This window comes from Akebia trifoliata, chromosome 3 (genome assembly GCF_017979445.1).
Source record: "Akebia trifoliata isolate Shusen 1 chromosome 3, ASM1797944v1, whole genome shotgun sequence".
Classification (NCBI taxonomy): Eukaryota; Viridiplantae; Streptophyta; class Magnoliopsida; order Ranunculales; family Lardizabalaceae; genus Akebia; species Akebia trifoliata.
This window is the reverse complement of record NC_141377.1, coordinates 55101401-55120318: the sequence shown is the minus strand read 5'-3', so window position 1 is coordinate 55120318 and position 18918 is coordinate 55101401. Positions and strand designations below refer to the sequence as shown.

At 32.5% G+C, this 18918-nt stretch overlaps 1 protein-coding gene across 3 annotated transcripts; it reads right to left on the bottom strand.

Moving 5' to 3' along the window:
• Window positions 1–674: 674 nt before the first annotated feature.
• LOC147408089 (disease resistance RPP13-like protein 4) lies at window positions 675–18268 on the bottom strand. Of its 3 annotated transcripts, XM_086436941.1 has the most exons (6): window positions 18156–18268; window positions 18003–18074; window positions 13271–13307; window positions 10859–10927; window positions 2747–5477; window positions 675–1993 (listed from the first exon to the last, which is right to left on the bottom strand). In XM_086436941.1, exon 5 carries the CDS (start codon window positions 5471–5473, stop codon window positions 2801–2803), a length of 2673 nt encoding a protein of 890 aa, XP_086293067.1. In that variant the 5' UTR covers window positions 5474–5477; window positions 10859–10927; window positions 13271–13307; window positions 18003–18074; window positions 18156–18268; the 3' UTR covers window positions 675–1993; window positions 2747–2800. The 3 variants fall into 3 exon arrangements, with proteins under 3 accessions (XP_086293067.1, XP_086293069.1, XP_086293068.1); XM_086436943.1 differs by lacking the exons at window positions 10859–10927; window positions 13271–13307; XM_086436942.1 differs by lacking the exons at window positions 13271–13307; window positions 18003–18074; window positions 18156–18268 and having other exon boundaries at window positions 10859–11189.
• Between the last annotated feature and the right edge of the window lie 650 nt (window positions 18269–18918).

The window sequence follows — 18918 nt, the reverse complement described above, 5'->3', positions numbered from 1 at the left end:
AAGAAGGTATGTGTTTCCTCATTTTATTGATTAATTTGAATTTTTTTTTCAACCCACGGAACCGAACCGAATTAAGGTCAGTTTGCGTTGGTTCGGTTCTAGATCAAATTGGTTCGGTTCTGGTTCCTATATAATGGAATCGACCTTGGTCGGTTTGGTTCTGATTTTGCTCTAAACCGAACCAACCCGAACCAAGTTGCACCCCTAATAATACTCATATCCCACTCGGGTCTAAACCATTTTATGTCTTACTTGGCCAAATGCATCCGAAGTGAATACAAAATGACAATAATGAATTAGTTTGAACATCCTTCATGGAGACTTGCATTTGAAATAAGGTCATGTTTGGATACAATTATTCTTTAATTTGAATGAGTTGTTTGGAGTTTCTTAAAAAATAGACTTTAGACATCACTTTTTAAATGATATCTATAGGAAAAAAGTGATGTCTATTCTTTGGATGAAAAGGTGTGTTAAAGACGGTTTTTAGACATTGGATTTTTCAAATCGATGTTTAAACTTTAAAGGTCAAACATAAACCAATGTCTAAAGTTCCGCACTTTTTTTGCTCAATCCCTCCACTCTTGGAGAATGTACTTTGGATATCATTTTCTCAAAAATTGATGCTTATTTAAAAAAAAAAAAGTTGATGTGTAAAGTCTTTTTTTGTAATAGTTAATTATAAGGTACCAACTGATTCTTTATTTACATTTAATGGTATCTGGTCATTTAATAAAATCCAACAGTTAAATCTATATTTCAACAAGCAATAATCCCAGATTTTACACACATCACAATATTACAATAATTTACCAAAATGCTATTTCTTGCTTTTCCCAACCGCAACACCTATAAGCAATTCCCAATCATAGAAGCTGCCGATGATCTGGATCAATAAAAATATTTAAAATGATTTAGTAGGATAACCCATCATTTGAGACAAAACTAGTTAAACAAGTCAACTTGATATTAGGTACGCCTGGACGAGATGAGAAATCCATGAGTCTGGATGGTTGGATAAATGAAGAATATTAAGGGCTGGCTCATAGATCAAGTGGTCTATTGGCGCAGAGTATAATTGGAGGGACCGACAACTTGAACATCACCTAGTACCCGTTGCACTCTACATCACTCAAAACCATTTTCCCTCCAATGTTCGGATTGCACTTCTAAGTCCAAAATAATAATAATAATAATAAGGGTGAAGAATTACCATTTCGTGAGCTGAAAATGAATTATTTATTATTTGGGCTAACTGTTCATTTTAATTACCAAAACGTTAATTATAATGTTTTCGTTACAAAAAAAAAAAAAAAAAAATCGAAACTCTAACGAATTTGGCAGTTTTAAAGTGAGAACCATTTCGCAAGTTTAAAGTGACAATTTCCAATTAGTCAATTTAAACCTGGCCGTATTTGTCATCGTTCACGCTTTGGTAATTAAAATGAGCAGTGAGGATGAATTGTAAATTTGTCAAAAGTTGATAATTTTTTCGTAAGTATCCCTAATAATAATCTTTTTTAAGATGGAGTGCATTCAGTAGTAATTGATGTGCAACTTGTTGGTCACTAATAAGATGATGTGCTCATTTTTGTGAAAACATGAGTATATTGCAAGGAAAAATAACTTTGAAGGGACATTAAAAAAAGAGACTTAACAGGAGTGATTAAAATCCAAATGATACATAATTTACAACCAAAGTTAAAAGATTTCTGATCAACACTAATCCCTCCATCAAATTGACAGTTAGGAAGATATGGATTCCAAAAAAAACAAAAAAAAAAAAAACTGTATCCCAAGGAAAAAGTAGAGTAATCCCTAGAAAGATATTACTCATTTCCAGGAAATATGTACATTTCATCCTAACCTAACCATCTGTTTAATGAGAAAGAAAGAGAGAACAAATTAATATGCAAACATTTTAAAGGAGAGGAGGGTACTTACATCAAAATGAACAGATTAATCTTTCCTCCAAAGTGCCCAAGTACTGCCCCTACAAATTATTCATCCAAGTGAAAAGAGCATGCTTTCAATTTTGGACAATCCAAATCAACTATTATTAATGAAAATTTAACATATGATCTATATTTTTATGGTTGAGCTCGCATTTATTAATCAAACTTACAATAGAAAAATTAATAATGACTTTAACATGCATGATGACTCGTTTGACATAAGACAACTCGGACAAAATTCCCAATCATTATCAAACACATTGCCTATCATTTGGATCAATAAAAATCAAAACTTTTATTCCCAGACAAACTATTTTTATACCAAATCCATTTGATGAATTAATATAAAATCAAGATCTAGAAAGGTGTGCCGTTCCAATAACGTAGGTACAACGTGGCACGTTTTTGTTGGAATTTAAAGCACCTGGGGCTTCCAACCAAGCCGTTTTATATGCAGTATGAAGCCCAATGTATTTAAACACCAATAAAAATGTCTCACGTAGGCACCATACGTTGCTATAGGAACGGGATACCATTCTGGATTGCGCGACTCATTAATATAACAACAACAAAATCATATCCCAAATATTTGGGTCGGCTACTCGAATCCTATTACTTAATTTATTTGTATGATCTATGTTTTTATTCTTATTGAGCTAACATCTATTAACTAACTTATGATAGAAAATAATAATGATTTTAAAAAGATGACTCGTTTGAGAGAAGACAACTCGGACGAGTCAACTTGATCTTGGTGGGCGACCAGAAAGGGAGAGAGCAAATATGCTAACCTTTTAAAGGAGGGTGATGAGTATTATTACATCGAAATGAAGTAGGTACACAGTTCATTCTTTCCTCCAAGTGCCGCTACCATCTTCATCCAAGTCGAAAGGGAGTGCTTTCAATTTTGGGCATTTGACAACCTCTAGGAGTCTTAAAAATGGCATTGCCTTTTGCATTCTCGGCCACTCCACCACCTCCAATTTGTATAGGCGGCCAAGGTGTAAGACTTCCAATTTCCAGACAGTAGCAGTATTATTCTTGTTAGAATCCTCATCACCTCCAAAGAATTCTGGACTCATATGCTTGAGATATTTACCATCGTAAATGGTAAGATATCGTAAATTGGGAAGAGAGGTTGGATTGAGCCAAATAGGTGTCTTCTCTCCTACTTCTCTTATAAGATATAACTCTGAAAGCTGGTTAAGAGGTGAGAGTAGTTGATGATCTACTTTCCTTGCCAGTCGTAGTCGTTCCACCTCCACCTCCACCTCCACATCAACATCAGTGTTGTTGTTTCTTGGAAAATTTATACACAACCATTCCAATTGTGTGAGCTCTGACAGCACCTTCAGCTCCCCTTCTTCTATTCCATCTTCTGAATCTATGCAAAACACAAGTTCACTGATTTGAGTCAATTTCTTCAACCCAGAAATGCGAAACCCATCCTTGACTTTTGAATTCACGGTAAAAGAGAATATACTCAGTTGTTGAAGGTTTCCAATCTCATTGAGGAGGAATTCTACAGACTCACAACCTAATAAACCCAAGGTGTATAATTTCTCCAAGGATGCTATATTTTTTGGCAATCTCTTTAAATTAGGACAATTCATTAAGCTTAAAATTTGAAGGTTTTGACAGTTTCCAATAGAATCTGGAAGTCTCTCTAATCGGGAGTTTTCTATCTGAAGACAAACGAGATGCTGCAGTGATCCTATCCCACTCAACCAATCTACTCTTTTAAGGGTCTTCTGAGATGATAAACCCTTAAAACAAATAACCAAAACCTTCAAACATTTTAATTGGCATAGCTTTGATTCCAGATTTAGAACCAACTCCTCAGTCTCTTCTAAATCAATCCCTATTATTGTCCGCAATGATTTGAAATTGGTTTGCTCCTTGGATATAAAGAGATTGATATCTGTGTTCATCACCATACCTACCCGACGACGTGATTGGATTTGGATAGAGGAAGACTTCCCCTCATCATTTATCCAAATAAAATTTTCTTCCTCTGCGACCCTTCTAATCATTTCTCTTACCATATCATGTACTCCTATCAAAAGAGATTTTGCCCCAAAAAACTCCTCAGCTGTAAGACGTAATAAACATCGGCTGATTAATTCATCAAGATACTCTTTTCCAATATCATATGCAGTCCTTCCTTGTTTCCCTACTCGGACAAAGCCCTCACCAATCCACCAATAAATGATATCTTCAGATAATATATAAGAATCTTCGGGATATACAGCCAAACACAACATACATGGTTTCAAATGAGAAGGAAGTTCATCATAACTTAATTGTAGCATAGAAAAGATTGGTTCACCTTTCTTATCCAATTCTTCGCTTAGGTTCTTAGATATTCGCTCCCATTCCTTAGCCGAACTTCCTTTATTTATCATCATTCTTCCCACAACTTTGATTGCCAATGGGAGTCCTCCACATCTATCAACAATCTCCCTACCGATATTCTCAAGCTCTGAATTCGTACATTGACCTCCTTCCACTGAAAATGCTGTTTTCATGAATAATGACCAACTGTCCTTAGCAGAGAGAGGTCGTGCATGATGCGTGCGTGTTTCAGTGGCTCCCATTAAGCGAGCCACATCCACATCCCTTGTTGTGACAATGACACAACTGCTGCTGTGAACCAAAACTGCCTTCAAACTTTCCCACCATAAGCATTCACCTAGTCTCCATACATCATCCAAGATTACCAAACATTTCTTCCTCTCCATTATGTCCTGTAACTCATGCAGTAAATCCTGAAAATTGATGTTTGCGAAGTCTCTAGGCCCGCTAATTTTTTTCAACATAGCCTTGATCGACTCTTCAAATTGAAAAGTTCGTGAAACAGTCACCATCAAGATATGACGGAAGTAATGCTTTACATCACCATCATTTTGTATCTTTTGGGTAAGGGTTGTTTTGCCTATCCCACCCATACCGACTATTCCAATGATGTGCAAGGGCCCTTGTGGGGGGTTTAAGATCCATTTCTTAATTTTCTTCACATCATTATCCATGCCTACAATATCAGTATCTTTCGTTAGAATTGGATATCTCGTCGGTCGATCATTCCCCAACTGTTCTTGGTTCAGAGGGATAAGAGTTGCCAGATTAACGAAAGAACTCATCGTTTCCACATGATTTCGTATGTCTTGATTTATCTTACCAAGCTTCTTTCCCATTCTATAACGGAGTTTCCAGAATGAAGGAGAGTAATAACGCTTGAACTTCGAGGCCCTTTTTCTTCTTTTTAAAAATAACATGCAATCCGATATAATGTCATCTGCATCATATAGTAACTCTCTCAATTCTCCCACAACCGTCTTAAGAAGTTTATTGTGGTCCTTCCTTCTTACTTCCTCCACATGTTCAATGTAGCTCTGCATTAACTGAAGCTTTTTCTTTAAAGTCTTGAACTGCTTGTGGAATTCAAGCACGTGAGAACCTTCATTTAGGAGGCCTTCGACCAATTTTTCTACGAGAACTTGGATGACCGAATCCATCATTTCCCTGCACATTTTTTTATATTGAAATATTATAATCATTTCAAAGTTAAAATTAGGAAATTACAAAAAGTAATAACTAAAAATCCCAATATAGTGTTCTTGCTTGTAGTTGTTCCAACAATAGAGAAGAAAACTAAGTAGAATAATCGTGGACTGCCCACTATTTTGTAAACCACTTTTGATGGGGTTAGAAGTTTTGGAATGGGCTGATTTTTGGTGAAGATGATCTCCTTACCATAGAGATCATCCTCACGTTTTAGAATCTAGACAATGTGTTTTTTCCTACATAGGCTAAAAGTTTCACAATGGGCTTAATTTTTTGTGAGGATGATCTCTATGATGAGAGGATCATCCTCACAAAAAATTGGCCTATTCTGAAATTGCTATCCCAAATTTACAAGTTGAAGAATCGTGGCCCGTCATTTTTACTATTAGTTTGTAACCACTTTTCAAAGGGTTAGAAGTTTTAGAATCAGCTGATTTTTGTCAGGATGATCTCCTCACCATAGAGATCATCCTAAAAAAAAAAATCAGTCCATTCCGAAACTTTTTTTCATATAGGACAAAATGTTGTCTACAGAACGATGTCCTATATATATATATATATATATATATACACAAGATCTCAACCATGTAAGCACAAAATCTAAAGGTTGAAATTTATATTTGTGATAAGTATATCGGGATATGTATTGTTGAGATATCTCAACCAAAGTTGTTTACATAGTCAAGATCTTGTGTCATTCCTTAAGTCAGATTTCTTGAGTCAAAAGAACCTGACTCTGTATGCGAACACACACGAATGTCTATATAATGAGCCCATTTAGTATATAAATAATGTAAAATTTTATGAATTTGTATCATCTAATGTGCAATCCTGACTAATGTTATTGGTAAAAAAACCAATTATCATTGCTACTACAAATAAGACATAATAGTGAATTTGAGATCCAATTGTAATGGAACTAAATTGGAAGAAGAAGAAGTTGCTACTTGCTACTACAAACAAATAAGACATATATAATACGGAACTTTGAGATCCATTCGTAATGGGACTAAATTGGAAGAACAAATAGGCACATAAATCAATGTACATCATAGTGCAAAAGATGCCAACTCAAACTTTCTTCCTAGTTTATATTATTACAGTTATTTTATATTTACTTATTCTATATTTTCCTATACAAAAAATGTAGATACGCGGACTTCGAAATCTTTGAGAAGATTTTGAGCTCATCTACACGGGTTTAGGAGTCGTTACCATTCAATTAAAGTGTGAATAGACACTATAAGAAAATATTTTTTTGAAATCTGTATTTTGGCTTGTAGTGACTCACATATGAAGGGAATGGTCTACCTAAAGATCTATGGTAAAGAGGTTCGATTGAGGGACAAGGAAGGTGTTAGGCACTTGATTACCAATATATGACCATAGGTGTGGTTTTGAAAGGTTAACTTGATTTTGAAAAGAACAAATGAAATTATGAAGAAACTTAAGAAATCAAACAACTATAGTCTAGGTTTAGGAAACTAAGAATTTGGACAGATAAGCAAGCCAAAGCAAAAATGTGTTTGCTAGAATTTTTTGTGAGTCTAGGATTTTGGTGAGAATCCATGAGGATTTCACTTTTTTTTGGATCCAAAGGCTATTTTTTAAAAGATCTATAGTTTAGTTTTAGAAGAAGAACAAAATGAGGTAACAGGTAAGCTAAAATAGAAATATGGCTTGCTAGAATTTTTTATGAGCTTAGGATTTTGGTGAGGATCTATGTGAAATTTATCTTCTTAGATTCAAAGCTATTTTTAAAGGGGGCGGTTCAAGGGCCATATGTAAAAACATATGAAAAAATAATGGTTTTTCAAAATATGGGTTAGAGGTTTTGGATTGAGCTGATTTTTTGCAAGGATGGTCACTATGATGAAAAGATCATCCTCACAAAAAATCAGCTCAATCAGAAACTTCTAAATCCATCAAAAGTGATTTACAAATTATTGATAAATATTGGCAAAAAATCGACGGTCCACATTCTAAATCACTTTTAATGGGGTTAGAAGTTTTAGATTGAACTGATTTTTTTTCCGGATGATCTTCTCATCATAGAGATCATCCTCACAAAAAATCAGCTCAATCCGAAATTTCTAACCCATATTTTGAAAATTTATAAATGTTACATTGTTTTTACATATGTTTTCTCATATGTACCTTGAACCTGACTCATTTTTAAAAGATCTATAGTCTAATTTTAAAAGAAGAATAAAATAAGACAATAAACAAGTTAAAATAAGAATATGTCTTGCTAGAATTTTTTATGAGCCTAGGATTTTGATGAGAATCAATGTAAATTTCACTTTTTTTGAATCCCAATTCTCTTTTAAAGGGTATGTGCTCACTTGGAAGCATCTTTTTGTTGGTTTAGCCTTTAGGAGATGTCAATGAGTTGGACACCACCATGAAAAGACTAAGGACTTTATGCATGCAATGTGTCCTCTTAGGGACTGTTTTTGTTAGTTTAGAGAGTTAGGCGTATATCTAGGTAAATCCACATCTTTTATTCTTAGACATTTTAAAGAAAGATGAAGTATGTGTGCATGTTGTGTATGCATGTAATGAACTTATAAAGAGAAGATTACCTCCAAAGAGAGTTGACTCTCTAGTTCTTAAGCCATTAGAAAAGAAAATGAAACAAAGTTCTATTCTAGGAATTTAACTTACAATGGAAAATAAGAACAACTTATCTAGAACTTTAAACTTGTTAGAATGTAAACAAAACAATTATTTATTCTAATGCTCTTGAGAGCTTATTGAGGGCTTATAGGAGGAGATGACCTCTAAGAGGTTTTACGCTCTACCTCCTAGCCTCACAAGAACAAGATTAATACCTACATTACTACAAACAAAGAAACATAAATAAGCTTGCTTAAATGAAAAGAAAGGGATAGGTATGTGAGGGAGACTCTTGGGGATAAACTTGTTCCAAATCATGGAGTTCTTAATATTTTCAATAAAACCTCCATGCAAAGTGTTATTTCTAGTTTCTAATCTTGGCCTTGATGATCTTTATCCTCTAGTTGGGTCTTATCAATCTTGATCATCAATGAGTATGATGATAAACATCAAAAAGTTTTTAAAAATTCTTGATGAAGGTTAGAATGGTCCTAAGACCTTGATCTTGAGTCAATTACGAATGAAACAACCCTAATAACATGTAATTAGGTGATAAGTTTTTGGCCTTTTCGATCATTTCTTTTGAAATGATCTCTAACAAATTAGGGATAGATTGGTCATTAGGCACAAGTTCTAGAAAATTCTCTAAGGAAGACAAAGTGGTCAATAATTTTAAAATTTGGCCATTTTACATTGAATGTCATGGAAGTTTTTTGAATGGTAAAGAATGTAGAAGGGGTAAAAGAGGGATTTGCCTCTAATGTGTTTCAACAAACCAATGTTAATGGGGTAATTGGTCTTAAGTGGGGACCAATCAAGACTAGAGTTCTAGTTAGGGGATTTGGTGAATTACTAAAAAGAAAGATAAAAAATTATTTGGGCAAAATAAAACAAGAGTAAAAAGGTAAAATAACAGGATTTTCTTAAGAAAAAACAAGATTAAGAATTAGGTTTAAGGTAATTAACCTTAACAAATTCAAATGCATAAGAGATTCAAAATTGCCCAACAGAACTGGCCTTAGGTGACCAATGGCTAGTGTAAATTTTCCTTTTGGCCATTGGTCACCTTCATACTAAGTAATTTCTTTTTTTATCCATTGGTAACCTATGGCCAGGCTGAAAATTAAACTTGGCCGTTGGTTACCTCCATACCATGCATTTTTTTCTTTTGGCCATTGATAACTTATGATCAGGCTAAAAATTAAGTCTAACCGTCGGTTACTTCCATACCATGCTAAATTCAAAAATGCATTTTATTTGTTGGTTCAATGTGGGGCTCTTGCGACCATTTGAAAATCGACTTAAGTCAAATCCTTTTTTAGAAGGTTTTTGATTCTCTTGAGCTCAACCAAGGCAAAAATGGGGTGGTTACAACAAATATATATACAAAAAACAATAGAAAAATTTTGTATTTCTCAGTTTGGGTTTCTATGGTCCTCTTTTTGACTTTTTATGTACAAGCAAAATTTTCGTGTGTTACGCGAATTTTATATTTATTTTACATAAAATTATAAATTATTTTTAAAACATTGACTGCGAAGAATTAGTTATTTGATTTATATTAGTGTCATCTCCTATTTAATACTTTTCTTTCATTTTTATCGTTTATTATTTTTATGATAACTGGGGTTATTAAATTTGAGAAGGTATTTATCAATTCAAGTTGCATTTTGGTGAATATTTGAGCTGTACCCATTTTTCTCTTCAATTCCGAATGATAGATATATATGCTAGAGGATAAGGTTTTGTTGAAACCATTGTCTATAAGATTCAATCATTAAAAAATAAATAAAATTGATTGGTAAGCTGGACTTGGAAACACGATCTCAAAGTTGCTTTGCAATGTGTTAAACCAATTGAGCTATGGGTCAGCCGAATTGCTATTAAAAAAACAAAAATTGGCTAAGGGCCTTTTTCAAGAGGTCGAAGATAATCACCAGAGCAGCTCTAATGAAATCAATGACTCAATGTTTCCCTCCACACTTTGGATAACATTATGGTTAATCTCAACCTATTTTGATTCAAATTGTTGAGATTGACAATTTTTACATATTGATCTCAATAATTTAAATCGTCAAATATAGGTCTACAAATGGTTGATCTTGACCATTTTCTCATCTAAAATGGTAGTTCTCAACCTATTTTTATTCAATCGTTTAGATCAATATTTTTAACAAGTGTTAATTTAAATCGTGGGTATTAGATTACAAATGATTAATCTGAGTCATTGTATCATCCAAAATGGTTGATCTCAACATATTTCAATCCAATAATAGACATCAACCTTTCTTACAAGCATTGATCTCGACAATTTAAATCGGTTATTTAAGTCAACGACCATGCTATTTGTGAAATTTGAATTTGATAATTTGATGCGTATTAAGCAAGAAAAGGTCTACCAACTGGGCCATTGAGTTACCAGAAGTTGGGGGTATTTAGAAAAAAAAAAATCCCTCTTTCAAGGCTTTGGGGGTAGTTTTTGCATTAAACATTTGGATATATTCATCATTAATTCAAAATCCTAAAGTCATCTATTTGATGGAAAGTCTCAGGTGTGGGTTGAGGTTATAAAAGTCAATTTAAAAACTGTGGAATCAGATTTATAGAACCATCTTCCAAAAATTTAATTTCAAGAAAATAGGATTTCATCAGACTAAACAAAATGAAATAAATACATAAAAGCTTCGAAAAATAAAGAGAAAAAAAAAAAAAGGACTTACAAGGTGCAAATGATAAATAGCTTCCTTCTTTCGAAATTGGCCTATAAACCCCCTTTAGATTCAGAGTTTCTGAAATTAAAACATCCAATAAACATCCTATGATGTAATAATAGAGAAAAATCAAATCAAAAGGCGTAAAAACACAAAGAACTTTCTAAAAGAGAAACTCTTTCCTTACTAAGATAGTGAGGAAAGAGGCCTTACTAAGCCTAATCCATTGTCAAAAAGGCCTTGAGATGCGTCGAACAAGAACTCGAGATATTTACGAACCTCGAGGATTTACTTTCAAATCTCGAAGCCTTTTTATCGGTGGATGAAGCTTAATAAGGCCTCTTTTCCTAACTATGTTAGTCGTAAGACTAGTCAAACACAAACGTAAAATGCTCATCGTGTTGTTTTTTTTTCCAAACTGTGTGGGGCCACCTCAATTAATTTTTCTTTAGCAAAAGTTTATACTAAAATAATAAAATAACCTTGAAATTGGGATTTTGACTGAGTTTTAGGATTATTTAAATTTAAAGACGTGTTTAATTGCAGAGAAAATATTTGCCAGGCAAATCCTTTTCTAGAGAAAATATTTGCCAAGCAAATCGTTTTCTAGAGAAAATTTCGTCCAAAATTATTTTTATTATTTGAGTTGCTTAATAAAAATATTTTAATTTGATTTTTGTGATAATTATATTAAAAAAATATGATAAGATCATTTTTTTTTTGGAATTATTACATCCCTATTTCTTAAATTATTTATTCCCCCAATTAAAGATTAAAACACATTCTTCAAGCATTACAAAGGTTTGTTCAAATTATAATCTCAACATACTTATTCAAACAATTTTAGTAGTTGTTTACAATTATGATTAGGCTCATATAAAATTCTTAACAAAAAAATAAATCAAATCTAGTAAATAATGAGAGTTTCCATTGACACCCTAACTTTTACTTTTTATTTTCATTTTTTTAAATTTGGGCTGTAATTAATAATTGTAACTTTCTATTTTTTTTTTATAAAACAAATATTGAAATAATTTAGAATTAATTATTCAATCAGAAATTTACAAAAAATCGATTGATTCAGATAATTAAAAAAGAAAAGGATGAAAATAATTAATTTTTAAATATTTATTATTCTTGAGGCTTGATGGTTGAAGGAGAAGATTTTTATGGTTGAGACCAGCGTAGAAAAAACTGCTCCCTAAACGAAGATAACTGTGGGTTTGTTGGATAAAAATCAATGGGCTTTAGCAAGAGGTTGAAGATGAGGCATTTGGGTTATTTCTATTAGTATTCAAGTAGACCGTGGTCAAGAGGGGCATGCCATCAGTTTTAAAATACAGGGAGGTGTCACAAATATTCATAAAAACATGGGGACTTTTGTCTATATCATGTTATCTGATTCACCAATTTGAGTTCGGGTCCATGGTTCGCCACTTTAAAACGAACGTCAGTGGTAACCTTAAGGGTAGGCAGTTATGATTCGTTTGTTCAATTCATTACTATAATGTTAAAAGTGTAATGATTTTCTAACGGCCCCATCACATAATAGTAGATCATTTTGCCTCGAGATATGCATAAGCACAAATCTTTTTCTTGTCTATCCATAGTCAAATGATCTATGGTTCTGTGATAGGAGTGTGACATAGGGGGGAGTCATATTATCACGACTTATCTTAAAAATATCTAAAGTGTTCAACCAAATTCCATGAAGACAGTACCAACCATATTGCAAATTGATCCAATTTTTGTACCAGTTCATGGCTTCGTCTAAATAGAACGAATGCGCTAAATTACATATATCAATAGGAGTATATATATAAAGAAAGAGAGAGAAAGAGTGATCATGCAACATAAGTAAAAACATATGCAAAAACAATGTAATAATTGTCATTTTTCAAAATATGGGTTAGAAGTGCGGATTGACCTGATTTTTTGTGAGGATGATCTCTATGATGAGAAGATCATTCTAAATAAAAATCAGCTCAATCCGAAACTTCTAACCTCATCAAAAAAGATTTAGAATATGGACCATCGATTTCTTACCAATAATTTGTAAATCACTTTTGATAGATTTAGAAATTTCAGATTAGGCTGATTTTTTGTAAGAATGATCTTCTCATCATAGAGATAAATCCTCACAAAAAAAAAAAAAAAAAAAAAAATCAACTCAATCCAAAACTTCTACCCAAATTTTGAAAAATGATTGTTTTTACATATGTTTTTATTTATGTCCCATGATCTCATCAGTAATGACTCATGGGTTGAGGTTAGAAAAATCTATTTAAATACTGTGGAATTAGATTTACAGGATCATCTTTATAAAAAATTTATTTCAAGAATATAGGATTTGATGGGAATAAACAAAATGAAATAAATACATAAAAGCTTCAAAAAATAAAGAGAGAAAAAAGGACTTACAAGGTCCAAATGATGAATAGCTTCCCTTTAGATAATTCTGAAATTAAAACATTCAATAAACAATAACTCATGATGCAATAACAGAAAACAAAAATCAGATCAAAAGACATAAAATAAAAGCACAAAGATCTTACAGGGGTGGGTGGGTGTGTGTGTGTGTGAGAGAGAGAGAGAGACAGCAATAGATTAATGAAAAGGCAGCAAAACTTTTGATATAGAAATGCATAGAAAACTGAGAAGCAAGTCGTGCTAGGGTCGGTCAAAATAATGGGGCCATCTCATTAAAGTTTTCTCTTGAAGTTAAAGAATAAAATAATAAAATAACTAAAATAATCTTAAAATTGGGACTTTTGAGTGAGTTTTGGGATTATTTAAATTTAAAATGAAAAAAACTAGCTTTGCGTTTGGATAGAGGTGTATCCACACAGGGCCTAGCTTTCCTAAAACTGCTATTGGTATCCCCACTTTTACTTAGAGTTGTGATAATCAGAAACCCGGATGACATATGCCCCATCATAGAATTGTAGATCATTTGCCTCAGCATACACAAGAAAAAGATCTACGATTATGTGATGGGGTGTATGTCATAGAGGGCATTAGAAAATCATTATTCTTATCTTATTACACCACAATTTCTTAAATTATTTTAATTGAAGATTAAAACACATCATTCAAATGTTGCAAAAGTTGGTTCAAGTTATTATGCCAACATTACAAATCATTATAATTCATTCAAACAATTGTTTACCATTAGGATTAGGTTAATTTGGGATAAGTTCCTAAAAATTATCAAAATGCCCTTCAAAACATATACACACAAAAAGAAATGCTAAACCTTGAATTAATCAAACTTTAAAACAATTACACTTCAAAGGGTTAAAAATATTAACAAACTCTTAAACCAATTAGATTTTTAACAAACTTTAAAACTAATTAAAAATCCTAAAACTAAACATTTAAAAGCTTGTAAGAATCTTAAATATTTTCACATTAATTTTTTTTTTTTAAATGTTAAGAAAATTAAAGATTTAACAAAATTAAATTTCAAAGGAGTCCAATCCGGTTTGTTAAAATCAAGGGATGGCATCCTCAACATGGAGATTGTCTCTCTAAGCTTTTGCAATTAAAAGACCTTCTGAAAAAAGGACTCTTAACAAAAATCTCACATAACCCACACGGATTATTCTCACAAAACAGGGAATAATTTTATTTTTTTAAGGAAACTTTGATTCTATGGTTCATCGCATTATCAAGAAAACTAATTCACTGGAAAGAGAGTGAAATAAATTAAAAAATTAAAAACCAAAGTTTGTATTCTAATCATCTTTGAGAGTGGAACAAAACAAATAAAATAGGAAACTCTCTTACACAAAAATATCGTTGGACTTTAGAGAGAAAGTTTTAAAATGAATTTATTCCACAAGTTTCTGTGGTTTGGCTTTGGTCAACAATCGCTTAGATGTCAAATGTATATTAACTTAAGGACTATTTCAGAATTATTCAATTACTTTTGAATGACTTAAATGCCCCAAAACAACTTATTCATTCTAAGAAAAAGTAGAAGTCAGATGACCCATGCACATTTAGATCATTTTGAGTTATTCGCATAGGCTCAGAGATCTCTAATGATTTTCTCTTCCTTATCCTCAAAAATAAGAAAGAAAGACCATATGAGAATGTTATAAAAGGTTGATGGATCTTCTCATCCTCTTATGAAAAAATTTAAGACTTAAAATGGGTTGAGTTTTATCTAATATCAAAGTGGTCTGAAACCGATTTTAATGATTTGGTTCAATAGAGTTGACCTGAATAAAAAATGTGTTGAATATGAGTTGATGTCCCTTGAACTGAGCAAAATTCAGATTGGATTCAGGTCCATCCCTATATATCCACCTAGATCCGAATGATATATAGCTTTGAAAATTATATTTTTATCATTTCAAAATGTCCTTTTTTCCTACTACTTTAGTATAATAAGAGTTCTTATAAAATAAAAGAATTATAAGGGTAAAATAGGATAACATAGTAATTAGAAAAGAAATATTGGAAAAAAAAATGTTGAACAGTCCAAAATTAATCAACTTGACCAACCCGAATCAAGCAATATATATATATATTAAATCATGTGTAAAACCTAATTTTTTTAATGGATCGTGATAATCTGCCTATCCCATGTGGCATCTCAATAAACTCTCCTAACGTGACAAGTATGGGAACCGTAGATCTGAATACCTTGGGATACAAAACTGCACTTTCCCATAAAAATGTGTACCCTGAGGGAACCATGTATCCAAGGCGTACAGATATACGATTCCCAAACTTGTCACATTAGGAGATTCGATTGAGTGTGCCACGTGGGGTAGTCAGATTATCAAGGATCTTTTTTTAATACAGACCGAGATTAGGATAGTCATCAATTACAATAAATTAAATGACAACACTGTCACAGGTGGCTACTTCCTACCAAGAAAGGAACACTTGATCAACAAGATCAAAGGCTCAAAAATGGTTCTCTAAAATTGACTGCAAGTCAGGATACTGGCAGATCAAGTTAGATGATGAATCCATACCACGGACAGCATTCAGTACACCCCCCAGCAGACACTATGAATGGCTGGTCATGACCAGCCATTTGGGTTGAAAAATGCCCCAAATGTCTTCCAGAGAAGAATAGACGAAATATTCAAGTGCTATGATTCATTCTGCTCAGTCTATGTTGATGACATATTAATCTTTAGCGAGTCTAAAGAAGAGCACCTAGAACACTCGAGTATAATCACTACTGACAAGATTATCCAACACAGAATAATCTTTTAGGAGAAAAGAAGGTTTTCATGGCTCAAACAGCAATTGACTTCTTAGGAGTCTAGATACACAACAGGGAAATAGAAATTCAACCCCATGTGCTTGAAAAGATTAACAAATTTCCTAATAAGATTGAAGATGTAAAACAACTTCAAAGATTATTAGGATGTGTTAATTACATTAGGAATTATCTACCTAGAATTGCAGAAATTTCTAGTGCCTTATGTACAAAGTTGAAAAAGAAGATGAAAAGAAAATCCAAGAGATAAAAAATCTGTAAATCATTGCCAAAGTCAACAATTCCGAAGGATGAAGACCAAATCATCATCCAAACAGATGCTTATGATGAGCATTGGGTGGGTTGTGCAAAAACGACACAGAGAATAAAGAAAAAATATGCAGATATACATCAGGAAAATTCACTCCTACAGAATTAGGATACACAACTGTTGAAAAAGAGATCTTAGCAATCAAAAAATACCATTCATAACGTTTATTTAGTTCTAGATAAATGTTTCTTGATTAGAACTGATTGCAAGTATTTTGTGAATTTTAAGAATTATACTTTTGACACAACTATGGCCAGAGGCAGATTACTCAGATGGCAAAACTGGTTCTCACAGTTTAATCTACCCCCAAGTAAGGTTTGTAAACTAGGGAGTTTTCCCCTTGTCCTCTGTTTTTTATTTAAATTTTTTGCACATTTAGTAAAAAAGAAATATATACACAAACCACAACAGAAAATTTTACTTGCAAAATGCAGGTGCTTTGCACGTTGATTGAATATTTTTTTACATAAAATTATAAATTATTTTTTTGTTTAGTTATTTGATTCATAAAAATTAGTTTCATACTTTTATTTCATTTTTTTATAGTTTACTAGAAGGTGGCAGTGCAAATGCACATATATCAAAAGTGCTTATTTGAAATCTAAAATATTTATTAATATTACATAGTAAAAAAGGGATATTTTTTAGAAACTAAGCTACGTGGGTTGTGGGTTGCAATTTTTTGGGGTTTTGACTAAATAGTCCTCATTATAATAAATTTAAATATGAAAATGAGAGCATTTATGCCCACTCAAATTTTGGTGCCAAACCACTTCTACTCCACCTTGTCTTTTTAAATTTTACCTATTTATTCCTTTAATTTCAAACTGTTGATATGCTCCCTTCACCTATCTAACTCTTTAATAAGGTGAAGTTGATATAATTGTCTAAAGATAAATAAATATTGACCAAGGGTTAATTGCAAGAGGTTTAAGATGAAGGTTTTTCAATTGTTTTATGTCAGTCTCTTACAAAAGACCAATCGTCATTAGATTAAATGTGCAATGAAGTATATGAAATATTCACCCTAACCCGAGCTAATGTAATTATCGCACATATCGAGAACCCAGAACCTATGTGGAACTACTGTTCTAACACCCTCCCTCACGTCGAATCACCACGTGCAAGGCATGGGAAACACCTCCACACATCCAGAAACGATGACCCAACTCTAGTACCATACCATATTAAGGTCCATTGGCCTAACTCAACCTTACAAAACCGACTTGTAAGGTGAGACCTCAAATACCACACAATTCGAGCACCCAAGACCGATTTGGGACTATTATTCTAACATATTGCACTAAACTTCATCAAACTGACGGTTGAGATGTTAGGGATTTCAAGGAAAGACGTATCCCTAGAAGAATGTACCATTCCTAGAAAATCTACACCTCAACCACCTATTTGATGGAGAGTCTCAGCCGTTGGTTGAGGCTAGAGAAATCCATTTTAATGCTCTGTAGTCAAATTTACAGGACCATCTTCCAAATTTCAAGAATATAGAATTGATGGGAATTAAAAAATAAAAAACAAATACATATAATAAATAAATAAATAAAAAACACTGAAAAAATAAGGAGAAAAAAATGACTTACAAGGAGCAAATAATAAATAGTTTCCTTCTTTCAATATTGGCCTTTAAAGATCCCTTCAGATGATTAATGTTACTGAGATTAAAACATCCAATAAACAATTATAATATAATAACAGAGAAAAATCGAAAAAGGCGTAAAACTCAGAAAACTTACAGTTTATTGTGTTAAGGAAGAAGAGGGGGGAAAAGCAATGGATGATGGTAAGGCAACAAAGCTTTTGATTTAGAAATGCAGAGGAAACGAAGGAGCTAAATTTGAAAGGGGGGAGTTGAGCTTATGATATTATATGTAGAGGAGCTTTCTATTATTGTCCGACTAAAAGTAAAATGTGCTTTCAAAGTGCCCGTTACTTTTGTATTTATTTTTCCAAACCGTGTGTGTGGCCATCGCATCAAAGTTTCTTTTGCAAAAGTTTGTGGTATTTTAATTATTAAATTTTATTTTTTAATACTAAAATAACCTTTAAATTGGGACCTTCGAGTGAGTTTCCAGATTCTTTAAATTTAAAAAGAAAAGAGAGGAATTTTAATAAGACTAGTGCAAAACAGATTAAAATTATAAAATAAAAAAAAAAAACTCAAATAACTCAATTGACGGAATGTACACTTAACCATAATTTTTCTTTCCTCGAGATACAAAATGAAAAAAATCCATGACTCTATGCAAATTCCACGTTAGTTGAGTGTCTTTGAGTACATTTTCTCGAGTCTGTTTAATATTATTCTTTTAATAATTGATGATAATTTTTGTTTTTAATAATCAGATATCTCTGTAGGCAGCGGATCAGGCCTGTTTTTAAGCTTTGCCCAGTCCATAGGTGATAGTCTTGTCCAAGGACTAGTCCCAGGGCACGAATAATTGATGATATTGGGTTTATTTCCATCATTAGTTCTCATACCTAATAATTAGTGACTAA